The following is a 20,917-nucleotide window of genomic DNA, read 5'->3' on the forward strand; positions in this document are numbered from 1 at the left end:
ATTTCTATAGATTAACTGTTATGATAAAACATGTAAAAACAATTGAGGATATCAAAAAAGTGAAGGAAGGTAGAAAGGAAAGAGTAAAGAAAGGGAGGGAAAGAGGGAATAGACTAAAGGAGTAGAGGGAGAGTAGGAAAAAGCTTTGCCAGAAAAGATATATAATGGAATATTTTGTTCTGCAACAAAAAAAAATATTTTATAATCACGATACTATAAATATGACTAATTCAAATAAAAACAGTAAAATAACTATGTTGAAAAGATGGAGGGGAGAAGGAGGAAAAATGGAAGAGTTAGAGGCTCATCTTTACCATAAGAGCAAATCAATGCATAATGTTTAAAACTGATGAATCAATTAATATCAACACTAATAAAAGAGAAAAATGGTAATTGGCGTACGAGCTACCCTTTTCATTGGCTAATCAGGGCTATATGCAAATTAACTGCCAACTATGATTGGCAGTTAACTGCCAACAAGATGGCAGTTAATTTGCATATGTAGGCACAATGCAGGGAGGCGAAAGGGAAAGCAGGAAGAAGCCCCCTGCCACTGACAGTGATTGGAAACCCAGGGGGGAGCTAAGAGCTGGGGGGCAGGGCAAAGGCGGCCCCAGGGCCGCCTTTGCCCTGCCCCCCAGCCATGATCGGAGAATCAGGTGCCTTTTCCGCCCTGGCCAGTGATAGCAGGAAGTAGGGGTGGAGCCAGCGATGGGAGCTGGGCACGGTCGAAGCTGGCAGTCCCAGGAGCTAGGGGTCCCTTGCCTGGGCTTAAAGCGAAGCCCACGATCATGGGGCCGCTGCAGCTGCAGGTCCCCACTGCCCGGGCCGGACGCCTAGGCCAGAGGCGTCAGGCCTGGGCAAGGGGCCGATCCTGCGATTGGAGGGTGATGGGGGTCAACGCCTGAGGGCTCCCAGTATGTGAGAGGGGGCAGGCTGGGCTGAGGGACACTCCCCCCCAACACACACCCAGTGCACGAATTTCGTGCACCGGGCCCCTAGTAATATATAATACCAGAAGACATGTGTAAAATAATTTAATATGGGAGCAAGACTAGAGAGTGAAGGAAGAGTCAGGCAGGGAACTATCATTCCTGTTTACACCTTTTTATATAATTTGATATTTTTAACCATGAGTATTTATTACTTTGATTTAAATATGTGTAACTATCAAAAGGTATAAATAATAGTTCCTTTTACTCCATAAATCAAATTTTGCATGTAGAAATAAGAAGGTTTGAGACACTTTTGGATCCCCAGAGAGAAAGGGAGGAGTTACCATGGCAACTCTGTGACAGTAAGTGGAGTGTGTTATCAACATCAGAGAAGTGCAGTGGCATTATGGATTTAGAGAACAAAGGGCCACATTCAGGAGAATGATGGCTGGGCACCATGAGAACTGTCTCGGTCAGGGCAGTGGGCTGTTGTAATGAACTAGAAGACGAATGAGAACAAGCCAGATTTCCTCATCTCTTTGGAGTTGGCAACCACTGATATTAGTGAGGTTTAGCTTCTGCTTAAGGTTATCAATATCTAAAAACCAAACCCAAACAGAATATTTCACCTTCCTGTGAATAATTCTGGTAATGTGATCAGTGCCCTGTGCATCTTTATATAAACATAAGCTTCCCATCTGTCAGCTTGAATAATGATAATAATCACTAATGTTAGCTTAGAACTATTTTTGTACACTGACAACTTTAGAATTACCAAGCATTCCCTGTACTGTATTTCATCTGATTCACAAAACAACCCTAGGATATAGGTAATGCAAAGTACTACTGCAATCACCCCCTTTTTATAAACTTGTACAATTTACACAGCTAATCTATATTAATAAAAGCGTAATATGCTAATTAAACCAGACATCCTTCCGGAGGACCTTCCAGACAAAGAGGGGCTGCAAGGGAAGCTTTGGGTTCCGGGTGCCTGCCAGCGGCTGGAGGGAAGCACGGGTCCCAGGTGCCAGAGGGAAGCCAGTGCCAGCAGCTGGGGGAAGGAAGGCCTACTCTTGCATGAGTTTCGTACATCGGGCCTCTAGTTAATTAATAAGGACTCTTGAATTCCACTGTGTAGCCTGATTCCAAATCTTACACTCAATTCCTGACATCACATGCCTAAACTATAGGCCAACCTATGAACTGGTGCTAACTGACTGCCCACATACAGCGGCACCACGAATGACTATACAAACTGTGACCAACAAACCCAAAGGCAGCCATCCAGGTATCCAGTGGGAGCTGATTTCCAATCCTCCCACCTCCCACCAACTCTACAGATCACGTGTGAGCCTTTTTAAAATTTGTACAGAGGTACCAGTCACAATGGGGAAGCCTTGCCCACATGCAGATTACCAAGTTTACCACCCACCTCTCTCCTTTATTTTCCTCTAACTCTCCCCAGGACTTGCATGGACCATCAAATGGAAATCCTCTTATTTGCTTCTGTTTCACAAGGAAAGACACATCAGATCCATTCATTCATTACAACATGACAAACAACCAGGTGTCAGCTACTGTTCTAGGCACTGGGCACAACCTGGTTAATAAGGGCCCTGATTTCATGGAGTTGAAGAAAGATAAATAAATGAATGCACAAGAAAAACATCAGAAATGATAAGTGTAATAAAGAGAATAAAAATTAGTTGATGTAATAGTGACTGATCAGCTGATTTAAATTGGAGGATCAGGAAAGGCTGCTCCAGGAAGTAACATTTAAGGAGATGTTGGAATGACAAGAGAAAACCCACCAATGGGACATAAAGGAAAAGAGGATTCCAAGGACAGCTTAGGCAAAGCCCTGAGGCAAGAACATCAAGACAGGAGAGGTCAAGCAGGCTGTGCAGTGTTGGTGGGGCAGATGCTGAGGGAGGAAGCTGGAGGGTAGGCTGGGGCTACCTGCAGCTACCTGTGAGCCAGGCAGGGAGTCTGCATTCTATTCAAGGTGCAGTTGGGGGCAAGGGGGGATGTAAGAAGGGGAATAACAGGATCTGATTCACCTTTTACTTCTGGATGCTGTGTGGAGAATGGAATTTAATGGGGCAAAATAGGAAGCTTCCAGTCCTAAAGGAGACTTGGGGTTAGGCGTAGAATGTATTGTGTTCACAAAGCAGGTGAACTGCTCAGCCTGCAGCAAAGACCAAGGATAAGAGGCCTCTTTCGAGGGTTTGTGTAACTTAGCTGATTACAGAAGAGTTAAGTAATTAGAGGCACAGAGATGACTTGGACCAGGGACAGCCCTCAGAGGACTCACTGTCTAGGGAGCAGTCAGCTGTGTACGTGCTATGAAGTGGGCCTGAGGCAACTGAACAACATAGTCTGTGAAGGGGGATAACAGGATCGAGTTCACCTGCTTTGTGAACACAATACATTCCCTGGTCCCTTACCTCTTGGGTGAGTCAGGATCAAACCTGTGATCATGTCTAACAGGTGCTAAATGGCTTCTGTCTCCCTTGTCTGCTTTTTGTGAAGGTCCCCTGGCTTTCCCATGTTCTCCACACAGCATCCAGAAGGATCCTTTGTAAAAGGTAAATCAGATCTTGTTATTCCCCTTCACAGACTATGTTGTTCAGTTGCCTCAGGCCCACTTCATAGCACGTACACAGCTGACTGCTCCCTGGACAGTGAGTCCTCTGAGGGCTGTCCCTGGTCCAAGTCATCTCTGTGCCCCTAATTAATTAACACAATACCCAGTACTTTATGAAAGCACAATAGTTTCTGGTGGGTGGATGCATGTTTTATTTGGGGGCTGTGTGAACCCTCTTTTGTCTCCAGAAGTAAAAAGGATAAAATGATGCTAGAAATGTACACTGCAAACAGGACTCCCCAAGCCCTGGTCCCTTACCTCTTGGGTGAGTCAGGATCGAAGCAGGTCTTCTGTACGTCGGCCACCTCCGGGTCACAGCAGTCCCCGTCATCAAAGTCATTCAGCATGTTGTTGCACTCCACGTGGCAGAGCCCATCCCTGCGGTTCCAGGAGTAGCACCGGCCCTGTAGGCGGCAGTCACCGCCATCATAACCCGTGAGTGGGTGCTCACATTCTGGGTCACAGTGGTCGTTGCCGATCTTGCTGGGCTCACAGTTGATGAGCACAGCACGGTGGCGCAGGGTGGAGTTGTGGACCTGGTAGACGCTCAGCTGCCAGGTGATGTTGTAGCGGCCAAAGGCTTCATTGAGCACCTTGTGCTGCCGGCTGATCTGCTCATCAGTCACTGTGGGGTTCAGCCCCTCATCGTCGCAGATGTTCACCACCTGGTAGCGGATCACCTTCTCTCCCCGAAGAGGCCAGTGTCTATTGTAGTGGGAGATCAGTTCTACATTGTCACATGCTGTCTGTCCACAAAGTGGGGGCTGCAAAGGTGACATAATCTCCGGCTCTGGTTCATAGCCCTGGAGAACCTCAAGCCGTGGGTACTTGTCATCTCTAAACGGGGCCCATTGGTGTTCCAAAGGCTCAAAGCTGGCTGTCAGTATCAAGGTGGTCAACTCTTCTACCTCACGTGGATGCTGAGGACTGTGCTGGAGGTGGCTCTGTGAAAGGGCCGTTGACCAGAGGACCAGTGTGCCCAGGTGTCCACGGAAAGAATGCCCATTCTCAGAGCTATCACCCCCCAGAAGCAAAGAACGGCATGATGCCATGAAGGGGCTGTTCAGGGGACCAGACTGATCTAGACTACTAGCCACCTGAGTGCCATCCACATACAGGGCCATACGCAGTCCATCATAAGTAGCTGCCACGTGTGTCCATGTGCCTGGTTGGTAGCGACTGTGGCCAGTCATAATGGTGGCCTTCTTCACGCGGTCGGTGCGAAGAGAAAAGAAGAAGCGAGCATCTCGCCTTCCTGTGTCCTTCCCTGAGTGGATCCCCAGGGACCAGCCCTTGTCACTGACAGTGTGGGAGCAGTTATCAAACACACCTGGGAAAGAAGGAAGAATCGAGGGGAGAAATACCAGATACAAAGGGGGATGGAGAAAGGGAGAAGAAAACCCATGTGAATAGCAAGAATGTATGGTTTTTTAAATTAAATTTATTGGGGTGACATTGGTCAACATGAACATATAGGCTTCATGTGAAAGTTTCTATGTTATAAGATCTGAATATTGTACTATGTGCTCACTACCCAAGAATGTAGGTTTTTAATGGGGAAAAAATTAAGTGATACAGATTCCCACCTGAGATGCCTGCACAGTATACCATATCAAGCCGTTCTGGTAACCTCTGTCCCTAAAAGGAATCTGATTTCAGATTCCATCACATTTAACTCATTTTGGTATTTTAAAACAACCAAATCAAAAGTTGGAAAGGGGATGTCTAATGCAAGAGACAACCATCTCTAGAACTTCGTCACAGATGTTCCTTATGCTGACTTTGAGTCCATGCCTTCTCTCCCTGATCCTTGTCCCCTTCCTTTTCCTCAAAGCCATGAGGACAGTCACAGTTTTTACAAAAGTCAGTAATCTCCTACCCCCTCAAAAAGTCATTTTTTTCTACTGAATATTGAAATGATTTTCCTGAAGAAAACAAGGAGTTGGTGGGTAAGGGAGTCACATCAGAGAAGACTGTAACATCCTAGATGTCATTCCCAGCCTGCTATTCCCTCTAGTGTCTAAGGGCAAGGATACCCACCTGCAAAGAACAGTTGCTCCCCAAAGTAGGAAAAAATAGAATTGCTCCATGATCCTTGCCTGAAAACTTAAGTCAAGTCAATAATAAGAATGACTGTTCTAGAACCAATGGTGCCCACCATACTACAGAGCAGAACTTGCCTGGATAGATGAAGATCCTCACCACAGACTACCTTACCACCTTGCTCAATGTAGGCACAAGGCTATTAAGTTCAACTGCATAAACAAAGGAACACCTGTAGATAACCTGGCAGCAGGCAAGAGTAGGAAGTTCAGATACATGAAGGCAGTTTGGAGGCCTTAAATGTTTTCATCTTTGGTCATGAACCCAGCAATCTCTTCTAATACATAAATCCAGTTCTCTAATCTGGAGGATATGAATGGAGAATCGTTTGATTCTCTTCTCCCTCAGACAAACAGGTTTAGCCCCAACATTAAATCTATAACCTGAAAGTTCCGAGATCCACTCCTCACTGGTGGGAAGAGAATCATGCTTGGTCCCTCTACTAAAGGGCTATCACTCTACTAAATCACAGAGGGTCCACATTTCATCTCACTGTCATGCTCCTCCTGGAATTAGTAATTTCAGTTCATCACACATTTACCGAACAGCCAGACAGAGACACTTTTCTCAGCTTTGAAAGAAAAGGTAGTCTTTGCTCGTGAGAAGTCTCTCAAGGAGAAGTGAGAAACACAGAAGATTACTTCAATATAACATCAGAACTCTGATCAAGGGACACATAGATGCATGAAAACCACAGATCTCAACCCACAGATCAGAGAGGGTTTCCTGTGGGGATAAGATCCAAACACACTCTTGAGGAGTGCATAAGAGTTGGCCAGGCAAAAGAATTACAGAAGATATTCCACACAGGAGGGACAGTAGGAATAAAGGTACCTGGGACAATACAGGTCAAGGTAGGTCTTGCATAACATATTAAGGGGGTTGGACTATATAATTTATGTAATACATGGAGGTTTTTCTATTGCTGTCAAATACCTCTGGCATCCTGAGAGTATGCAAAGTAACTGTCGCAGGAAACATCCCATGGTTGTTGGCCTTGCCCTGAGCACTGGGTCCAACTGCAATGAAGACATCTCAGGAACTTTGCAGATGGACAACTGTGGCACAAGAAGTAAATGAACACCACAAAAGGACCCCTGCACTTGTTAAGTAGATAGTCATGAAGCAATACCAGCTGCCAACCTCAGTTCTTGGAGCCAGAGATTTGATTGAATGTTTGTTTGACATCATGGAGAGTTCAGTATAGGTAGAATATGAAGCTTAACCTTTTGAGTGCCAACCAATATCCTAGGAACTATGCTAAAATTGCCAAGGCATTTTTGCTGATTTTACAGCAGTTTAGGAAAAAAATTATGAATCGCAAGTAAATGAGGTTACATATTCAAAAATTTAAGGAAACCTTTACTACATTGACATATTTAGCAATGTCATCATCACTAATAAAAGCAGACTTAGAACTGGACGCCATTTCGAAGCTTTGATAGCGCTTCTGGCACTTTTGGCGAAAGACAGGAGGAGCGCGATCGTGCCCCCGGCACTCTAGGGGTTAATAAATAACTACAATAAAATATGCTGACTGTTACAAGTAAAAGTGGTTATGAACCTCTTTATTAAAATATAGACATAATGCAGGAGAAACTCTCCCTAATGTTACATAAATGTCAACTTGCAGGCACTTATCCATCCTGTTAATAATTTTATTCCTAGAAGAAATCCACCCCAAAATCTGCCCATTAGACTAGGGCTACCTTGATTACCTGTCAGACTATGTGGGAAGGTTAGAAAGACCTAAACCCAAAGGACTCCAAGAGATACGTTTAGATAATCCCAGATCAAAGGTTCTGCCAGTTTACCCAGAAACATTCACTCTACAATTCCTTAGAACCTGCATTTATATGAAATGCCCACTTCAGCTGAATCTTCTAAACTGGGACACATGGTGTTCTTTTTATAAATATTTTCCCTTCACTTCTCAGCATGTAATGATATCTCCCATTTGAGCTTTCCAAAGCAATCTTATATGAACTATCATTTAAGCAGTGAAGCTATCCTGTGAGCTAGGCAAGATTATCATCACCAGCATCATGATATAAATGAAGATAATACCAAGGCTCTGAGAGGTCTGGTGTCATGCTGGGTGCAGAGAGAACCAAGGTGTCATGAGGCCAGGAAAGTTTTCTATGGTGAGAAGAACATAGTGCATGGTGGTTACAAACAGGACTCAGCCACAATCTCCGGTCCCTAGTCTACCACTTACATACCAGGTGACCTCAGAAAAATTGTATCATCTTTCTGAGTCTCAGTTTACTCACTTGCAAACTGTACCTGTAAAATAAAATTTGTCCATCACTGGTCTGCTCTTCAGCATCCTTCAAACATAAGCTGAGATCACAGACTCCTCATAAGGCTGCTGTGAGAATTAAATAAAGGAACACATGTGGAAGATCTCTGCCTAGTTCCTGACAATAAGTGATTGACAAAAACTAACTATGATGCGTAGAAGGCCTTTGAGAATGAGATATCAAAGGGAAAATCAAGTTAGATATAAAACGTGTTTCACTGATTTTTATATTTAATAACTGGCCCTCTGAAGAAGAAGAAAAAACAACTAGTCCTGATTTGCAGCATTTGCCAATTTCTATAGTATAAATATTCCCCCAATGGTCAATTTTCAGTTACCAATATTATGTCACTAAACATGGGGTTTGGAAGATGTGCATCATTGGCCCTGGTGAGCCAATCTGAGCCAATCGCACCGCTATCAACACTAGCAAGGAAAGCAGATGCAGGAGGCCACTGTCTCCTTCTCCCTCTAACTATTAAAGGACACAGGGCTGCTTTGCTGAGCTAGGCAAGATTATCATCACCAGCATCATTATATAGATGAAGATACCAAGGCTCTGAGACAGGGGTCCTCAAACTACGGCCCGCGGGCCACATGCGGCCCGCCGAAAACATTTATCCGGCCCGCCGGGTGTTTTTGCCGCTGCTGCCTGTCCTGCTTAGCAACCGACTCGTCCCGGGCCCGCAGTGCGCATGTGTGGAATGTCTGAGGGACAGTGAACTGGCCCCCTGTTTAAAAAGTTTGAGGACCTCTGAGGTCTGGCGTCAGGCTGGGTGCAGAGAGAACCAAGGTGTTGTGATTCTGAACCCAGGAAAGTTTATGTATAATTTAAATTCAGATTATGTATAATTTAAAAGAGATAAATGTGACTTCAAGACTTCCTACAAAGCAACAGTAATCAAGACAGTATAGTACCAGTGAAAAAATCGACAAATGGATCAATGAAACAGAATAGAGAGCCCAGAAATAGACCCTCATAAATACAGTCAACTGATCTTGGACCAGGAGTAAAAGCAATACGAAAGGGCAAAGGCAATCTCTTCAACAAATGATGCTGGAACAACTGTATATTCACATGACAAAAAAAAAAAAAAAAGAATCTAGACACAGATCTTGTATCTTTTACCAACATTAAATCGAAATGGATCATTGACTTAAATGTGAAATGAAAAACTACAAAACTGCTAGAAGACAACATAGGAGAAAACCTAGATGACCTTGGATGTGGTGATTCCTGTTTAGAAACAACACCAAGACACAACCCATAAAAGAAATCACCTACAAACTGGACTTCATTAAAATTAAAAACAATGCTAAAGACAATATCAAGAGTACTAGAAGATAAGCCACAGACTGGGAGAAAATACTTGTAAAAGATACATCTGATAGAGGACTGTTATCCAAAATATACATAGAAAACTCTTAAAACTTAACAGTAAGAATACAAAAAAAATTTTAAATGGGCCAAAGGCTATAACAGATACTTCACCAAAGATATACAGATGGCAAATCGGTTTATAAAAAGATGCTCCTCATCATATGTCATCAGGGAAATACAAATTAAAACAACGAGATACTACTACACACCCATGAGAATGGCCAAAAGCCAGAACACTAACACCACCAAATGCTGGTGAGGACGTGGAACACAGGAACTCTCTTTCACTGCAGGTGGGAATGCAAAATGGTTCGGCCACTTTCGAAGACAGTTTGGTAGTTTATTTTAAAACTAAACATACTCTTACTATATGATCCAGCAATCACACTCCTTAGTATTTACCCAAAGGAGTTGAAAACTCTGTCTTCGCAATAACCTGCACACATGTTTGCAGCAGCTTATCCACAATTGCCAAATCTTGAAAGTAACCAAGATGTCCTTAAGCGAATGAATAAATTAGCTGTGGTACATCCAGCCAATGGACTATTATTCAGTGCCAAAAAAAGAAAGAGCTATCAAGCCACGAAAAGACATGGAAGAAACATCAATGCACATCATTAAATGAAAGAAACCAATCTGAGAAGACTACATACTATATAATTCCAACTAATTAGAATTCTGGAAAAGGCAAAAGTATGAAGACATTAAAAAGAGCAGTGATTGCCAAGGGTTTGGGAGAGAAATGAATAGGCAGAGCACAGCATTTTTAGAGCAGTGAAAATAATCTGTATGATATTGTAATAATGGATATATGTCATCATACTTTTGTCCAAACACACAGAACGTACAACAACTGTGGGCCCTCAAGTAAACTATGAACTTTGGATGATTATGATGTGTCAATGTATGTTTAATCTTGGTTTAAAAATAAATTACCATTCTGGTGAGTGATCTTGATTGGGGGGGAGGGGGCTATGCATGTGTGGGGGCAGGGAGTATTTAAAACTTTCTGTATCTTCCTCTCAATTTTAGTGTATAGCTAAAGCTGCTGTAAAATAAAATCTTTTTTAAAAATATATATATTTTATTGATTTTTTACAGAGAGGAAGGGAGAGGGATAGAGAGTTAAAAACATCGATGAGAGAGAAACATTGATCAGCTGCCTCCTGCACACCTCCTACTGGGGATGTGCCCGCAACCAAGGTACATGCCCTTGACCGGAATTGAACCTGGGACATTTCAGTCCACAGGCCGAGGCTCTATCCACTGAGCCAAACCGGTTAGGGCAAATAAAGTCTTTTTTAAAAAGTGGATTTTGAGCCTTCAAATGTCTTCCTAAGTGCCCAGTGACCAACTATGCCTGAGAACAAAAACCTGTTCCTCCAAGACTTGCCTGTCAGCATCCTTCATCTGCAAACTGGGACCACAGAGCAGCCTACATGCTCATCCACAAACTGTCAGCAGGGTCCCTAGTCCTGCTCTCTTAACTCCATCAAGCAGGAGCAATATAGCCTTTGATTCAAAAGAAAAAGTACCAAACACCCACCTTGAGGAGACTTCTCCTTTTCAGTCTAGCAGAGTAAAGCTGACAAAACCAGTGCAGCCTATGCCAACACACTGTATGTGGTCAAAGTCAGCTTATGCAACATTGAGATTTTATCACTTTGGATATACATGTGAGCCACATTCTTGGGTGGAACAGAGGGACCAGATCATCAATATGATTTATGAAATCACTCAACACCAAACTGAACTGTGATAGCCCATGGGTTAGAAAAAAATGAGATCAAATGATGTAACTGGAAAAATGGTAGTGGTACCAAAGCCAAACATTTGGACCATGTCATATTAAAACTTCAAGAGTCATTTTTTTTCCCTCTTGCTTGAAACTGGCTTCCATTATGTATTGATGTTTACTAAATTTAAAATTGTTGTAACACCTTCTCTTGTATATAATCTAAGTTTGGAGAGAAAGGAATATAAATGGAGGAAGAATATCTTGTTCATTTTATTCCTGAGCTCAACTCCAATACTCATAGTTGGAGACCCGGTTTAGTTTTACAGAGCTCTATACTCATGTGGGTCTTCGGGAAAAGTCATTTGGATGCAGTTCTCTACTATTATGAATTGCCAGCATTTGGAATTAATAGAGTTTATGTCCCTCAAGGAGAAAAACCTTCTCTCAAATTGGGCTACAGTCTCCCTGCGTGATTATGAAAAATCCTATTAATGGTAAACATGATAGCTAGAGTGTTACAAACTGTTTGATGGGGAAATATTTCAATATGGCCCCTGGGGAAGAGAGACCCTGCTTGTTTGTATTTCGTGGGTTCTTTCTTTGCACTCACGAGGTAGGCTGCTCATGCAAAGAAATGAAGAGACTTAAACCACTTTTTATTAAATGTCTTCTATGCTGGATAGGTGTCTCCCTATGAAATCCTCCCACGAATGTATCAGCTGAATAGTATATCCTCAATCCAAAGCACTGAGGATCACATACGTGAAGCAATTTGTCCAGAGTATTTCATCTGCGAAGGGCCAGAAACGGGGATCAAAATTAGGTGTGCTCTTTCCACTCCACAGAAATACCTCAAATACCAAAACATACCTTGTTAGTAGTTGTTTTGAAGCAAGAACAGTAAGGGCTGCTGACTGTGGCATTAACCAAATTGAAGGTGACTGGGATCTGACTTTGGAAATAGTGTATAGCTAACATCCACACCTGGAAATGGTTTGGGATAACAGACTGGCTAGCACAGCAGCAAATATGTCCATGTTGGCCAGCACCTAAATGGACAGGCTGCCACCTGAGGAGTGGATAAAATTTCTGGGTGGTCCTGGAGGGTTTCCTGTGACACATACACTCGGTAATCAATTCCAGGACCCTAAGGGGAAGGGGGAGTCTCTTATCCCAAAGCTAGGGCCATGGCCGAAGGTGGGAGGGAAGCTAAAGTGAGGAGTACTCAACTGAAAACCCTTCCAAGCCAGTGGCTTCCATCTCCAGTTATTGTTTTCTTACTGGGATTGTAACTAGAAGAGTAGGACTTCATGTTAGAGGAGGATGTAATAAAAAGGGAAATGAAATGGTCCAGACCAGAGCTGCTCCCACCCACCTCTCAACAGATCCAATCCAACTGCTCTGATTGATCACTCCTTCTCCACCAGACACCTTCCCTCCTCCCAACTGGAATCTTCTGTCAATTGGTTGTGACAGAATAGAGTCCCCTGGCCACAAGGCCCCATAGAGGGAATTCAGTTTTAGCAGTGCTCCTGGCATCATAATGAGGAGAAAAATGTGTTCACTCCAGCAGTTATGTAAGTCAATATAAAGTGAGAGAGAGAGAAGAATCTTCTGAGAACTGTCAGGAAGCAACCTGTCCTTGGCATTATAATTTTATGGAATTAACAAAAGGGGGGGAAAGAGCCACCTTGTACTCTTTCTTCTTTAAAGCAGAGGAGTATCCATGTCTCAGGAACATTATGTGAACTTATTTCAGAGTTATGAAATAAATAGAAAAAAACATAAAATGTCCCTGTCTGAGAGGCTATGTAGGCCCAATGCTATGAAAGATTCAGGGAGATGACCTCCTCCCCAATTAAAACCCCGCTCTGTGGTCAACACATCACTTCCTGATAGCAACACCCCAAGTACAGTCTCAGCCCTGTAAAAGGTATCATAGTGCTCCCTTTGTCTAAAATACCTCCCCATCCATGTATGACCTTCAAAGGTTAGCTGAAGTTTCACCTTGCCCTTGAAGGCTTCCTTGACTGCCCTTGTCAAAGTGGACTTTGCAGCTTGCTGAGCCTCACAGTGCAGCTGCTATTTCTGTTTGGCCAAGCGACTAGAGTTTCTTGGTGACAAGAGCCTGCCTTAGGCAGCTGTGAATTTTGCACACATTCAAGGAAGGAATTGGTTTTAGCTCCTGCATTACACCCACTCTGCTCCTGACATCAAAATGACTCCCAGAGGAGCATCTCCCTCTGGTCTTATGGGAACCCCAATAACCCTGCAATTGCATCTGGTCTACAGGGATAATGCAGCGGGAGCAAGCATTCTCTTCACTGTGCAGCTGCAGGTGCTTGGACTTTCCTCGATGTAAGATGTGCTTTTCCCATCTGTCACATAATAAGCTGCTTCCTTCTGGATCCCACACACTTGGACTAGAGCACACGTGGCAAAACTTGCTGAGGGCTTTCCTTGGGCAAAGCGCCATTTTGGAGGGAACACCCACCCATGGCAGTGTCTCACAGAAGAGATTGTTTAACAACAGGCTGAGGTAGCAGAAGGGAAAGCCATGGTCAAGACAGAAATGCTGCCCTTGAAACAGACACAGCCGTGGAACCTCACGTCCAGGAGAGTCCACCGGCTGAGCTCTCTAATCCTCTGGGAGCATTCACATTGGGAGTGAGAGTCCTGCTTCTCCAAGAAGGCCCATCAGCTCCCAGGAAGGTGAAATTCTCTTCAACAAAACAGAGGAGTCACGCACAGTTATCATCAGCTCTGGTAACTAAAAAAACATGCTGCGTGGTGCAAGTTTGTTTTTAGGAGAAAAATGAGCTAAAAACAGGGCCAGGTTAGGTCATGGGCATAAATCAACCTGCTACAAGGCACGGTCTTTTCCCCAGGATATTATGCCTATGGCCTCCTCACACCACACGTGGGTCTGCTGCCTTCTGCAGAACTACTTACCCAACACTCCACCCCCGAGAGAGAACACCAGGCAGGGGAACAAAAGGACCGAGGAGGAGGAGCTGGGCCATCCATCAAAGACCAGGATCTGGTCGTGAGCAGGGCTGTGTCAGCAGGAAGAGTGGGAGAGAGTGAACAAAGAAGGCCAGGGAGGTGTTTTCAGCTGTTCTAGATAACTCTCCTTCAAGACAGGATTAGGCTCAGCCTTTCATCTGGGAGCCCAAGCTTTTACAAATTAGAGCACAGAGGGGGGCAAAGCTCCTGGGAATGCCTCACTTACATCTTCCCAGCACATTTTTCAACCTCTCCTCACAGTGCACGCCTTTCCTTGTCATGCTCTCATCACACGCCAGTGACAGTAATCAGCATGGGGATTTCCATGGCTTTCCGAAGGCCACTGTGCTGAGGCTGAGAGGCACTGAGGTGGGGTGGTAGGGGTGGGAGAGGGCCTGAAAGAGCAGGGAAACTCAGAATGGTGAGTTCTAAGCATTGCCACGGACCTAGAATAAGTCGGGGCAACGGGAGCCTCCTTCCTAAGGAAGCTTCCTTGATCGCTGCAGCTAAAAGCAACATGACTTGAGGCATTGGTCACCCATGGCCTGAGAAAGTAATCCAAAAGGGTCAGAAAAGAACAACCTGCACAGCCCACCTGGAATGCTAGTGTGCCTTAGAGAGCCTGGACAATGCCTTCAGGGGGCTCAGGAGGATCTGCCAGGACAATCCCGCCTTGTTCCCAGACTCTCCAAGACTGGGATCCAGACCTACAAATTGCCAAGTAGAGCCAGCCCAGAAGCCAACAGAGAATCAAAACGGTGGTTCATACTATCCTAGCTTATTGAGCGGGCTGTGGAATAAGATCCATTAGGTCAACCAAATTTGATAACTCTATAATCTTGAGCAACATTGAGCAATTAATTCTCCATATCTTATTTTCCTCATCCATAACATGGAGGCAATAGTACCTAATTTATAGGGTTTGGAGAAGATTAAATTAATTCCCACAGGTAAAAGAATAAAAAGAGTGCTTAGCACAGCACATATAAGCACTCAATATTATTATTCATTGCTAATAGTATCATCATTTTAACATATATAGACCTTATCTCTTCAAGTGTATTATAAACTCCTTGAGAACAGGTAAGCCAGTCTTACACTTCCCCTGACTCTCTGTATCAAGGCCAATGTCTTGTGCATGATAGGACTGGTAATTCACCAATGAATTAAATCCACAAGAGGCTGTTAGAGCTGCCAAGAGCATCCTCCCAATTGACAATGATCCTCTAAAAACTCCATTCCTCTAACAAAGAAGAACCCTTGTCTAATGAAAAGCAACTGCCTCCGCATGCCCCTCCTACACCATTCACTCCCCACTGTCAAGACAGCTACTGACCACAGCACCCCCTATAGGAACATGCTGGCTTTCCACTTCTTCCTACTAAGGATCTAAGAATCAAGAACAGTTATCAATCTTCTGCCTCCTCCCCCCAGTCCTGGGCAATTTCCCTTAGAGTTGTACTTTGTGATCCATTCCAGGGAGGGAGGGAGGAAGAAAGGGAAGAGGCAGAGAAGGAGGAAAAGAGAGGAAGGGAGGAAGGAAGAAAAGGGAGGGAAGAAGAGAAGGGAGGGAGGGAGGGAGGGAGGGAGGGAGGGAGGGAGGGAGGGAGGGAGGGAGGGAGGGAGGGAAGGAGGGAAGGAAGGAAGGAAGGAAGGAAGGAAGGAAGGAAGGAAGGAAGGAAGGAAGGAAGGAAGGAAGGAAGGAAATTTTAAACATGTGGATTTTTTTTAATGTCATTTCAACCATTTTTAATAACCTTAGAGAGCAGTATGAAATTCCCTGAGCATTCAACAAGCTTTGTGGGTCCTGTAACTATGGAAGTCCATGAACAACCCATCAAGGCACAATGACTAAACGACTATGGTTTCACAGAAGGAGCATCTGGAATGTGAAAGGTGTGGGCTAGAACTGAGCTGAGCTGCCTGCAGGCTTCTCTATCCACTTGATCTCCCTCCTTAACAGAAATGGGAAAGCATGCCCTTACTCCAGCAACACAACAGAAAGACTATAAACCCCAAATGCAGAAGGTAGGTTGTGCAGCAGCTAAGAGAGCGGTATGAAACCCCACACTTTAGGGAGCCTGGAGTACTTTGAATTCTGTAACCTTGATAAGACACAGGCTGGTCCCAGGAGACACCCAGAGCAGGATGCCAAACCCTCCTCCACAACCTCACTCACCTCTAGCAAGGTCCCCTCTGAGAACTGGCTTGTATAGTTCCAGCTAAGCAACACCAACACCAATTTCCTGTTTTTTCCTTTCCTCTGCCAAATAAATAATTTTGAGATCCCTCTCAGAAGTTTTCTTTGGCACTTCTTTGACCAGGTACAGTTCACAGAATCAATGCTGCCCTAACAAGACATGTTTAAATAGTGTCCACTGTACACTTCATGATGTGGAGGTATCGCTGGAATCATGTTTAAAGGCAGTGTGAACAAGATCCTCTCACAATGAAAATAACCTCCCAACTGGTCACTCAGCTAAGGTCAGATGCTTGCCTATCAGGTTTTCTTAAAGTGAAATATTGTATGACTTTCACAGTGTTCGGATTCGTGCAATGTGTCTCCTATTCACACAGTAAGTATGCACTGCCTGTGTTTACTTAGCAATATCTGAACATTTTGGCCTCTACTATGTGGTCACAAGTAACCCAAGGAGATCCTGACTGCTTTCTAGGAAGCAAGTGATACCCAAGGACCTCACAAACCTAAATACTCTGCCAATCAGAACCTAAAGGCTCAGAGTCCCTTTTTTCCATCAGTTCCAAAATCTGAGAAGAAACCAAAGAGAATACAAGGCATCCGTTCTCAACTTGAGCCCAGGTGAGTCTTCAGAGCCCAGTGTTCAAAGAGGACACTTAACACTAATCTCTGAGTGAGAAAGTCAAAGAACAAGGAAAATAGGTGGTCTGATTAATTGATGTTTCCGATTAAAGGAGAACTAAAGTCGTATTTTTTTCCTTTTCTTTTTTTAAGTATATTTTTATTGATTTCAGAGAGGGAGAGATAGAAACATCAATGATGAGAGAGAATCACTGATTGACTGCCTACTGAGGATGGAGCCCAAAACCTGGGCATATACCCTGAACGGGAATCGAACAGCAGCCTAGAGGTTCATAGGTCGATGCTCAACCACTGAGTAACAGAGGCCAGGCTTCCTTTTCTTATTGAAAGTCTTTCTAAAGTGTTTTCTGCTGCTTTCCAATAAGAGATGTAAATTCATCAAAGGCAACCTGGAAGTGTTGAAATAAAACCAAATTGGAAACCAAGAAAACGGGACGTTATCCCAGCCTGTTGCTATGTGATGTCTGGGAAGTGCTATTCCCTCTCTGGGCCTCACAGTCCCATCTGTGAAGGAGAAACTGGCTGGGCCGGGTTGTCACTAGGCCATGCTGTTCTGACAGTTTGTGCCTGGGATCTCTAGACTCACCCTGAAGGAATCCAAGGTTCTTGTCCTTCTGCTGCTCCTTGCTGTTCCACATCCTGCAACAGTGGCCACAAAACGTGGAGGGGACTGAGCTGAACCCACATCTCAATGGGCAGGGTTTGTTTCTACTACATCCCTCTTTTGAATTCATCATGTAATTATGTGTGCCTAACTCCTAAAAAGTGGAATGACTAAAACACTATGGTAAGTTGAGGATACTGGTTCATTGGAATCCAGGGCATTGAGGTTTCACTACCAATAATTCTATGCTCAATCATATCACATAGCTATGCAAGCATATCCACACGTAAGAGCTCATGAAAGAGAGATTTTGTGTGGGCTGGGGACAGGGGAGGCCTTGGGGAGGAGGGACAGGACAGCCCTGGCCTGCTTGACTGGCAGTGACTCAAGAGCAAGTCATTGGGTCCTTCTTCTGCCACCACATCCCCATGGAAGGATGAAAATAGCATCTAACATTGACTGAACACATATCATGCACCAGGTACCAGGTATAGCTCTAAGCACATGACATTTATTAATTTATTTAATTGTCACAATTCTATCAGGCAAGAATGATCCTTATTCCAGCTTCACTGAGGAGGGGACTTCAACTTGCCAGGTCCACACAGGGAGTAGAGGGCTCCAGATCCTGAATCCATAACCACTACGTTAAGAAAAAAAATTTAGATGGATAAAGAGACTGAGGTAGACAACTTAGGGCGAGGAGACTGCTTGTACAGAGGCCAGAAATTGGTAGCGGGTAGGTCAGGTGGAGAGGAGAAAAAGACTTTCCTGACTCAGGAATGCTGTTGACTCTGGGGAGTCAGAAGCGATCAAGTTCTATGTGTAGAAAGGGGCTAGATTATTCTCCATCCATGTATTCAAACCAAATGCCCACTCTAGTTAAGGCCTCAACCTGGGTGTGGGGCGATACATAGATGATTGGATCCAGAGAAGCCCTCAGAAGCCTGCGGGCAATCAAAAGTCTTCTGACTGCTGAGCTGAGGAAATGGAACTGGAAGTAGAAACCACCAACAGTGGTGGGCTAAGGACAAGGAAGGCTGCAATTGAGTAGGAGGCAGGGCCGGGAGGAGAGGTCCTAGAGGAGGAGTGGTAACAGAAGCACCAGGGCCAGGTAGACAGGCAGTTGCCTTCCATGGCACATCTTTCCTAATTCCCAGACCTTGCTGTGGGCAAAGAACCGGAATGGGTGGAGCCACCTCCTTGGGCCTGCTCCTCTGCCATGGCTGGTCCGAACTAAGGTGTGTCCAATGACACCCTGCACTCTGTCCAAGGGCCCAGTCAGACTGCCACAACCTGGGAGAGAAGCATGCCCACGATTACCTCCCTGCTCAGGATGTGTGCCATGGGCCAAATTAGAAGGATATTCTATTGTGCAATTATTTCAAATAATAAATGTGCCCTGACACAAACAATGTCTAAAATAGACCTCTGCTGTGGTTAGTGTTTATTTTTATTCTGCATAAAGTTGAAGTATATTTCAGAAATAGTTCTTGAGTACTTACTTTGTGCTCAATAAACATCTGTTAAAGAAATGAATTCGTGAGTAGGTTAAAAAATAAATTGAGCTAAGTACTACCTATTTTATGTTAAAACAATTCCATTCCCCCAACAAAAGAACTTGGTGCTACCTGCAGAATCTGAAAAGAGCACAGAAAGCACAGAAGCAGCGAAGGCTGCCTGGCCTCCTCTTCAGATGGGTGAGACCAACCTTCCCTAGGTATACGCGATGTGGGCCCTTGCCTGAATAGATGGAGCCCTTTGCTGCAGTCAAGGACACAGGATAAGTGGGATTGAGAAACAAGGGTTTAGTTGAGACAGGTTGGGGCCCTTCACTCCTTACTGCTCCTGCCCTAAAATCCAGAGACGGCTTCACATCCTGGATAAGAGCATGTACTCTAAGGACAGAGCCCTCAGGTAAAAAATCGTGGTACTGCACGAACCAGCTGTGTGACCTTGGGCAATGCCCTATTCCTCTCTGTGCTTCAACTTGTCCATCTCCCTCCTCGAGTTAGTATTTTTAAAGTGACCACAGTCACACCTGGCACAGAGTAAGTACTACATGAGTGATTGTCAAGTGACTTCAATAATTTCTTGGAACAAATGAGCTTGCATTTGCATGCTTTACATTACTGACTTCATCTTCCATTATTTTCCTGTGTGCTTATGTTCTCTCTGCTTTAGATTACTAGTGCTTAGTTACATGGCCTTTAAATTTGCATCTCTTAGCTGAAAGCAAAACCTCTCTGAATCTCTGTCTGCTTCTGATGTTTATCAGCTCTCCTCATGCCAAGTTTCTGTGTAGAGTACACTAGATCCACTCCGTCTTCACTCCCTGACCTCTCATTCATATCTCCACTTGCTAGAATGTGGAGACCCCTCCCAACACCCCCAAACTCTCAGTGAAACTGCTCTCTCTAAAGTCACCAGCAATTTCCTAACTGCTATGTCCAATGAGCCCACCTCAGGACTGCTGGTTTGTGGGTGTCCCTGTGCCATCAGACACTAATAACTCTGTCCTCTTTTACCCAAGTCTGCTGCCTCCCAGGCCTCCTTCTCTCTCTCTGGTCACCAGCTATCTTTTCCTAGCCTTGAGGCATCCCCAAACTCATCTAGGCAGCACTAGCCTTCCCAATAGCTAGGCTGTAATCAGCTCCAGGTCGGTGTCCAGTAGGCAATAAGCACTGTCCAGCTTCAGCCCCTGCCTCGCTCATTCCTGATTCTCCGACATGTGGTTAAATGCCTGATACTTCACCTAATAGAAGCTCAAAAAATGTTGGATGAATGGATGGATGGATGGATGGATGGATGGATGGATGGATGGATGAGCAAACAGAACCAAACAACTTTACTTTGTCCCTAACAGGCCCAGAATGTACAGCAATCATGTGTAGAAAAGTTATCAAATGCTGAGTCTCTGCTTGAATGCCAACTCACTAGCTGATGAACTTTTAAGCACTGTGACTTCCCCTCTGATTGGAAACTGGGTTTCTAATTCAGAAATAAGCCATAATGACTGGCCTTGTTATCCCAACTGGTTGTCATGGCAATGCTTTGACTTCAAAAGGTTCTGAGACTCTAGGTTCAAGTGACCATATTGCATATTTGGACAGAACTGCTCTTCTTGGCCACGCACTTCTGACTCATAAAGAGACTGGGATGTTTTTGTTTGACTACCATGCTTCATTTCTCTGGAAAAGGTCCAAAGAGCAGGTCGTGAACATGAGAAGCAAAGGGAGCTATTATTTTTCAGACACACACTTAACATAGAACTATGCTGCTGGAAGGTGCTAGCATTATAAGTTGTATAAAGTGAGCAGAAAGGGACATGACAGGCCCCCAGAGCAACCTAATTC

At 44.4% G+C, this 20,917-nt stretch overlaps 1 protein-coding gene across 1 annotated transcript in view; it reads right to left on the reverse strand.

Annotated features, from left to right (window-relative positions):
- Positions 1 to 20,917, reverse strand: part of PAPPA2 (pappalysin 2) — a 229,048-nt gene that overhangs the window by 199,255 nt on the left and 8,876 nt on the right. Inside the window, exon 2 of the mRNA XM_059673457.1 lies at positions 3,844 to 4,915. Coding sequence (XP_059529440.1) covers positions 3,844 to 4,915 — 1,072 coding nt within the window. The remainder of the gene's footprint in view (positions 1 to 3,843; positions 4,916 to 20,917) is intronic.

The sequence above is a fragment of the Myotis daubentonii genome, chromosome 18 (genome assembly GCF_963259705.1).
Source record: "Myotis daubentonii chromosome 18, mMyoDau2.1, whole genome shotgun sequence".
Lineage (NCBI taxonomy): Eukaryota > Metazoa > Chordata > Mammalia > Chiroptera > Vespertilionidae > Myotis > Myotis daubentonii.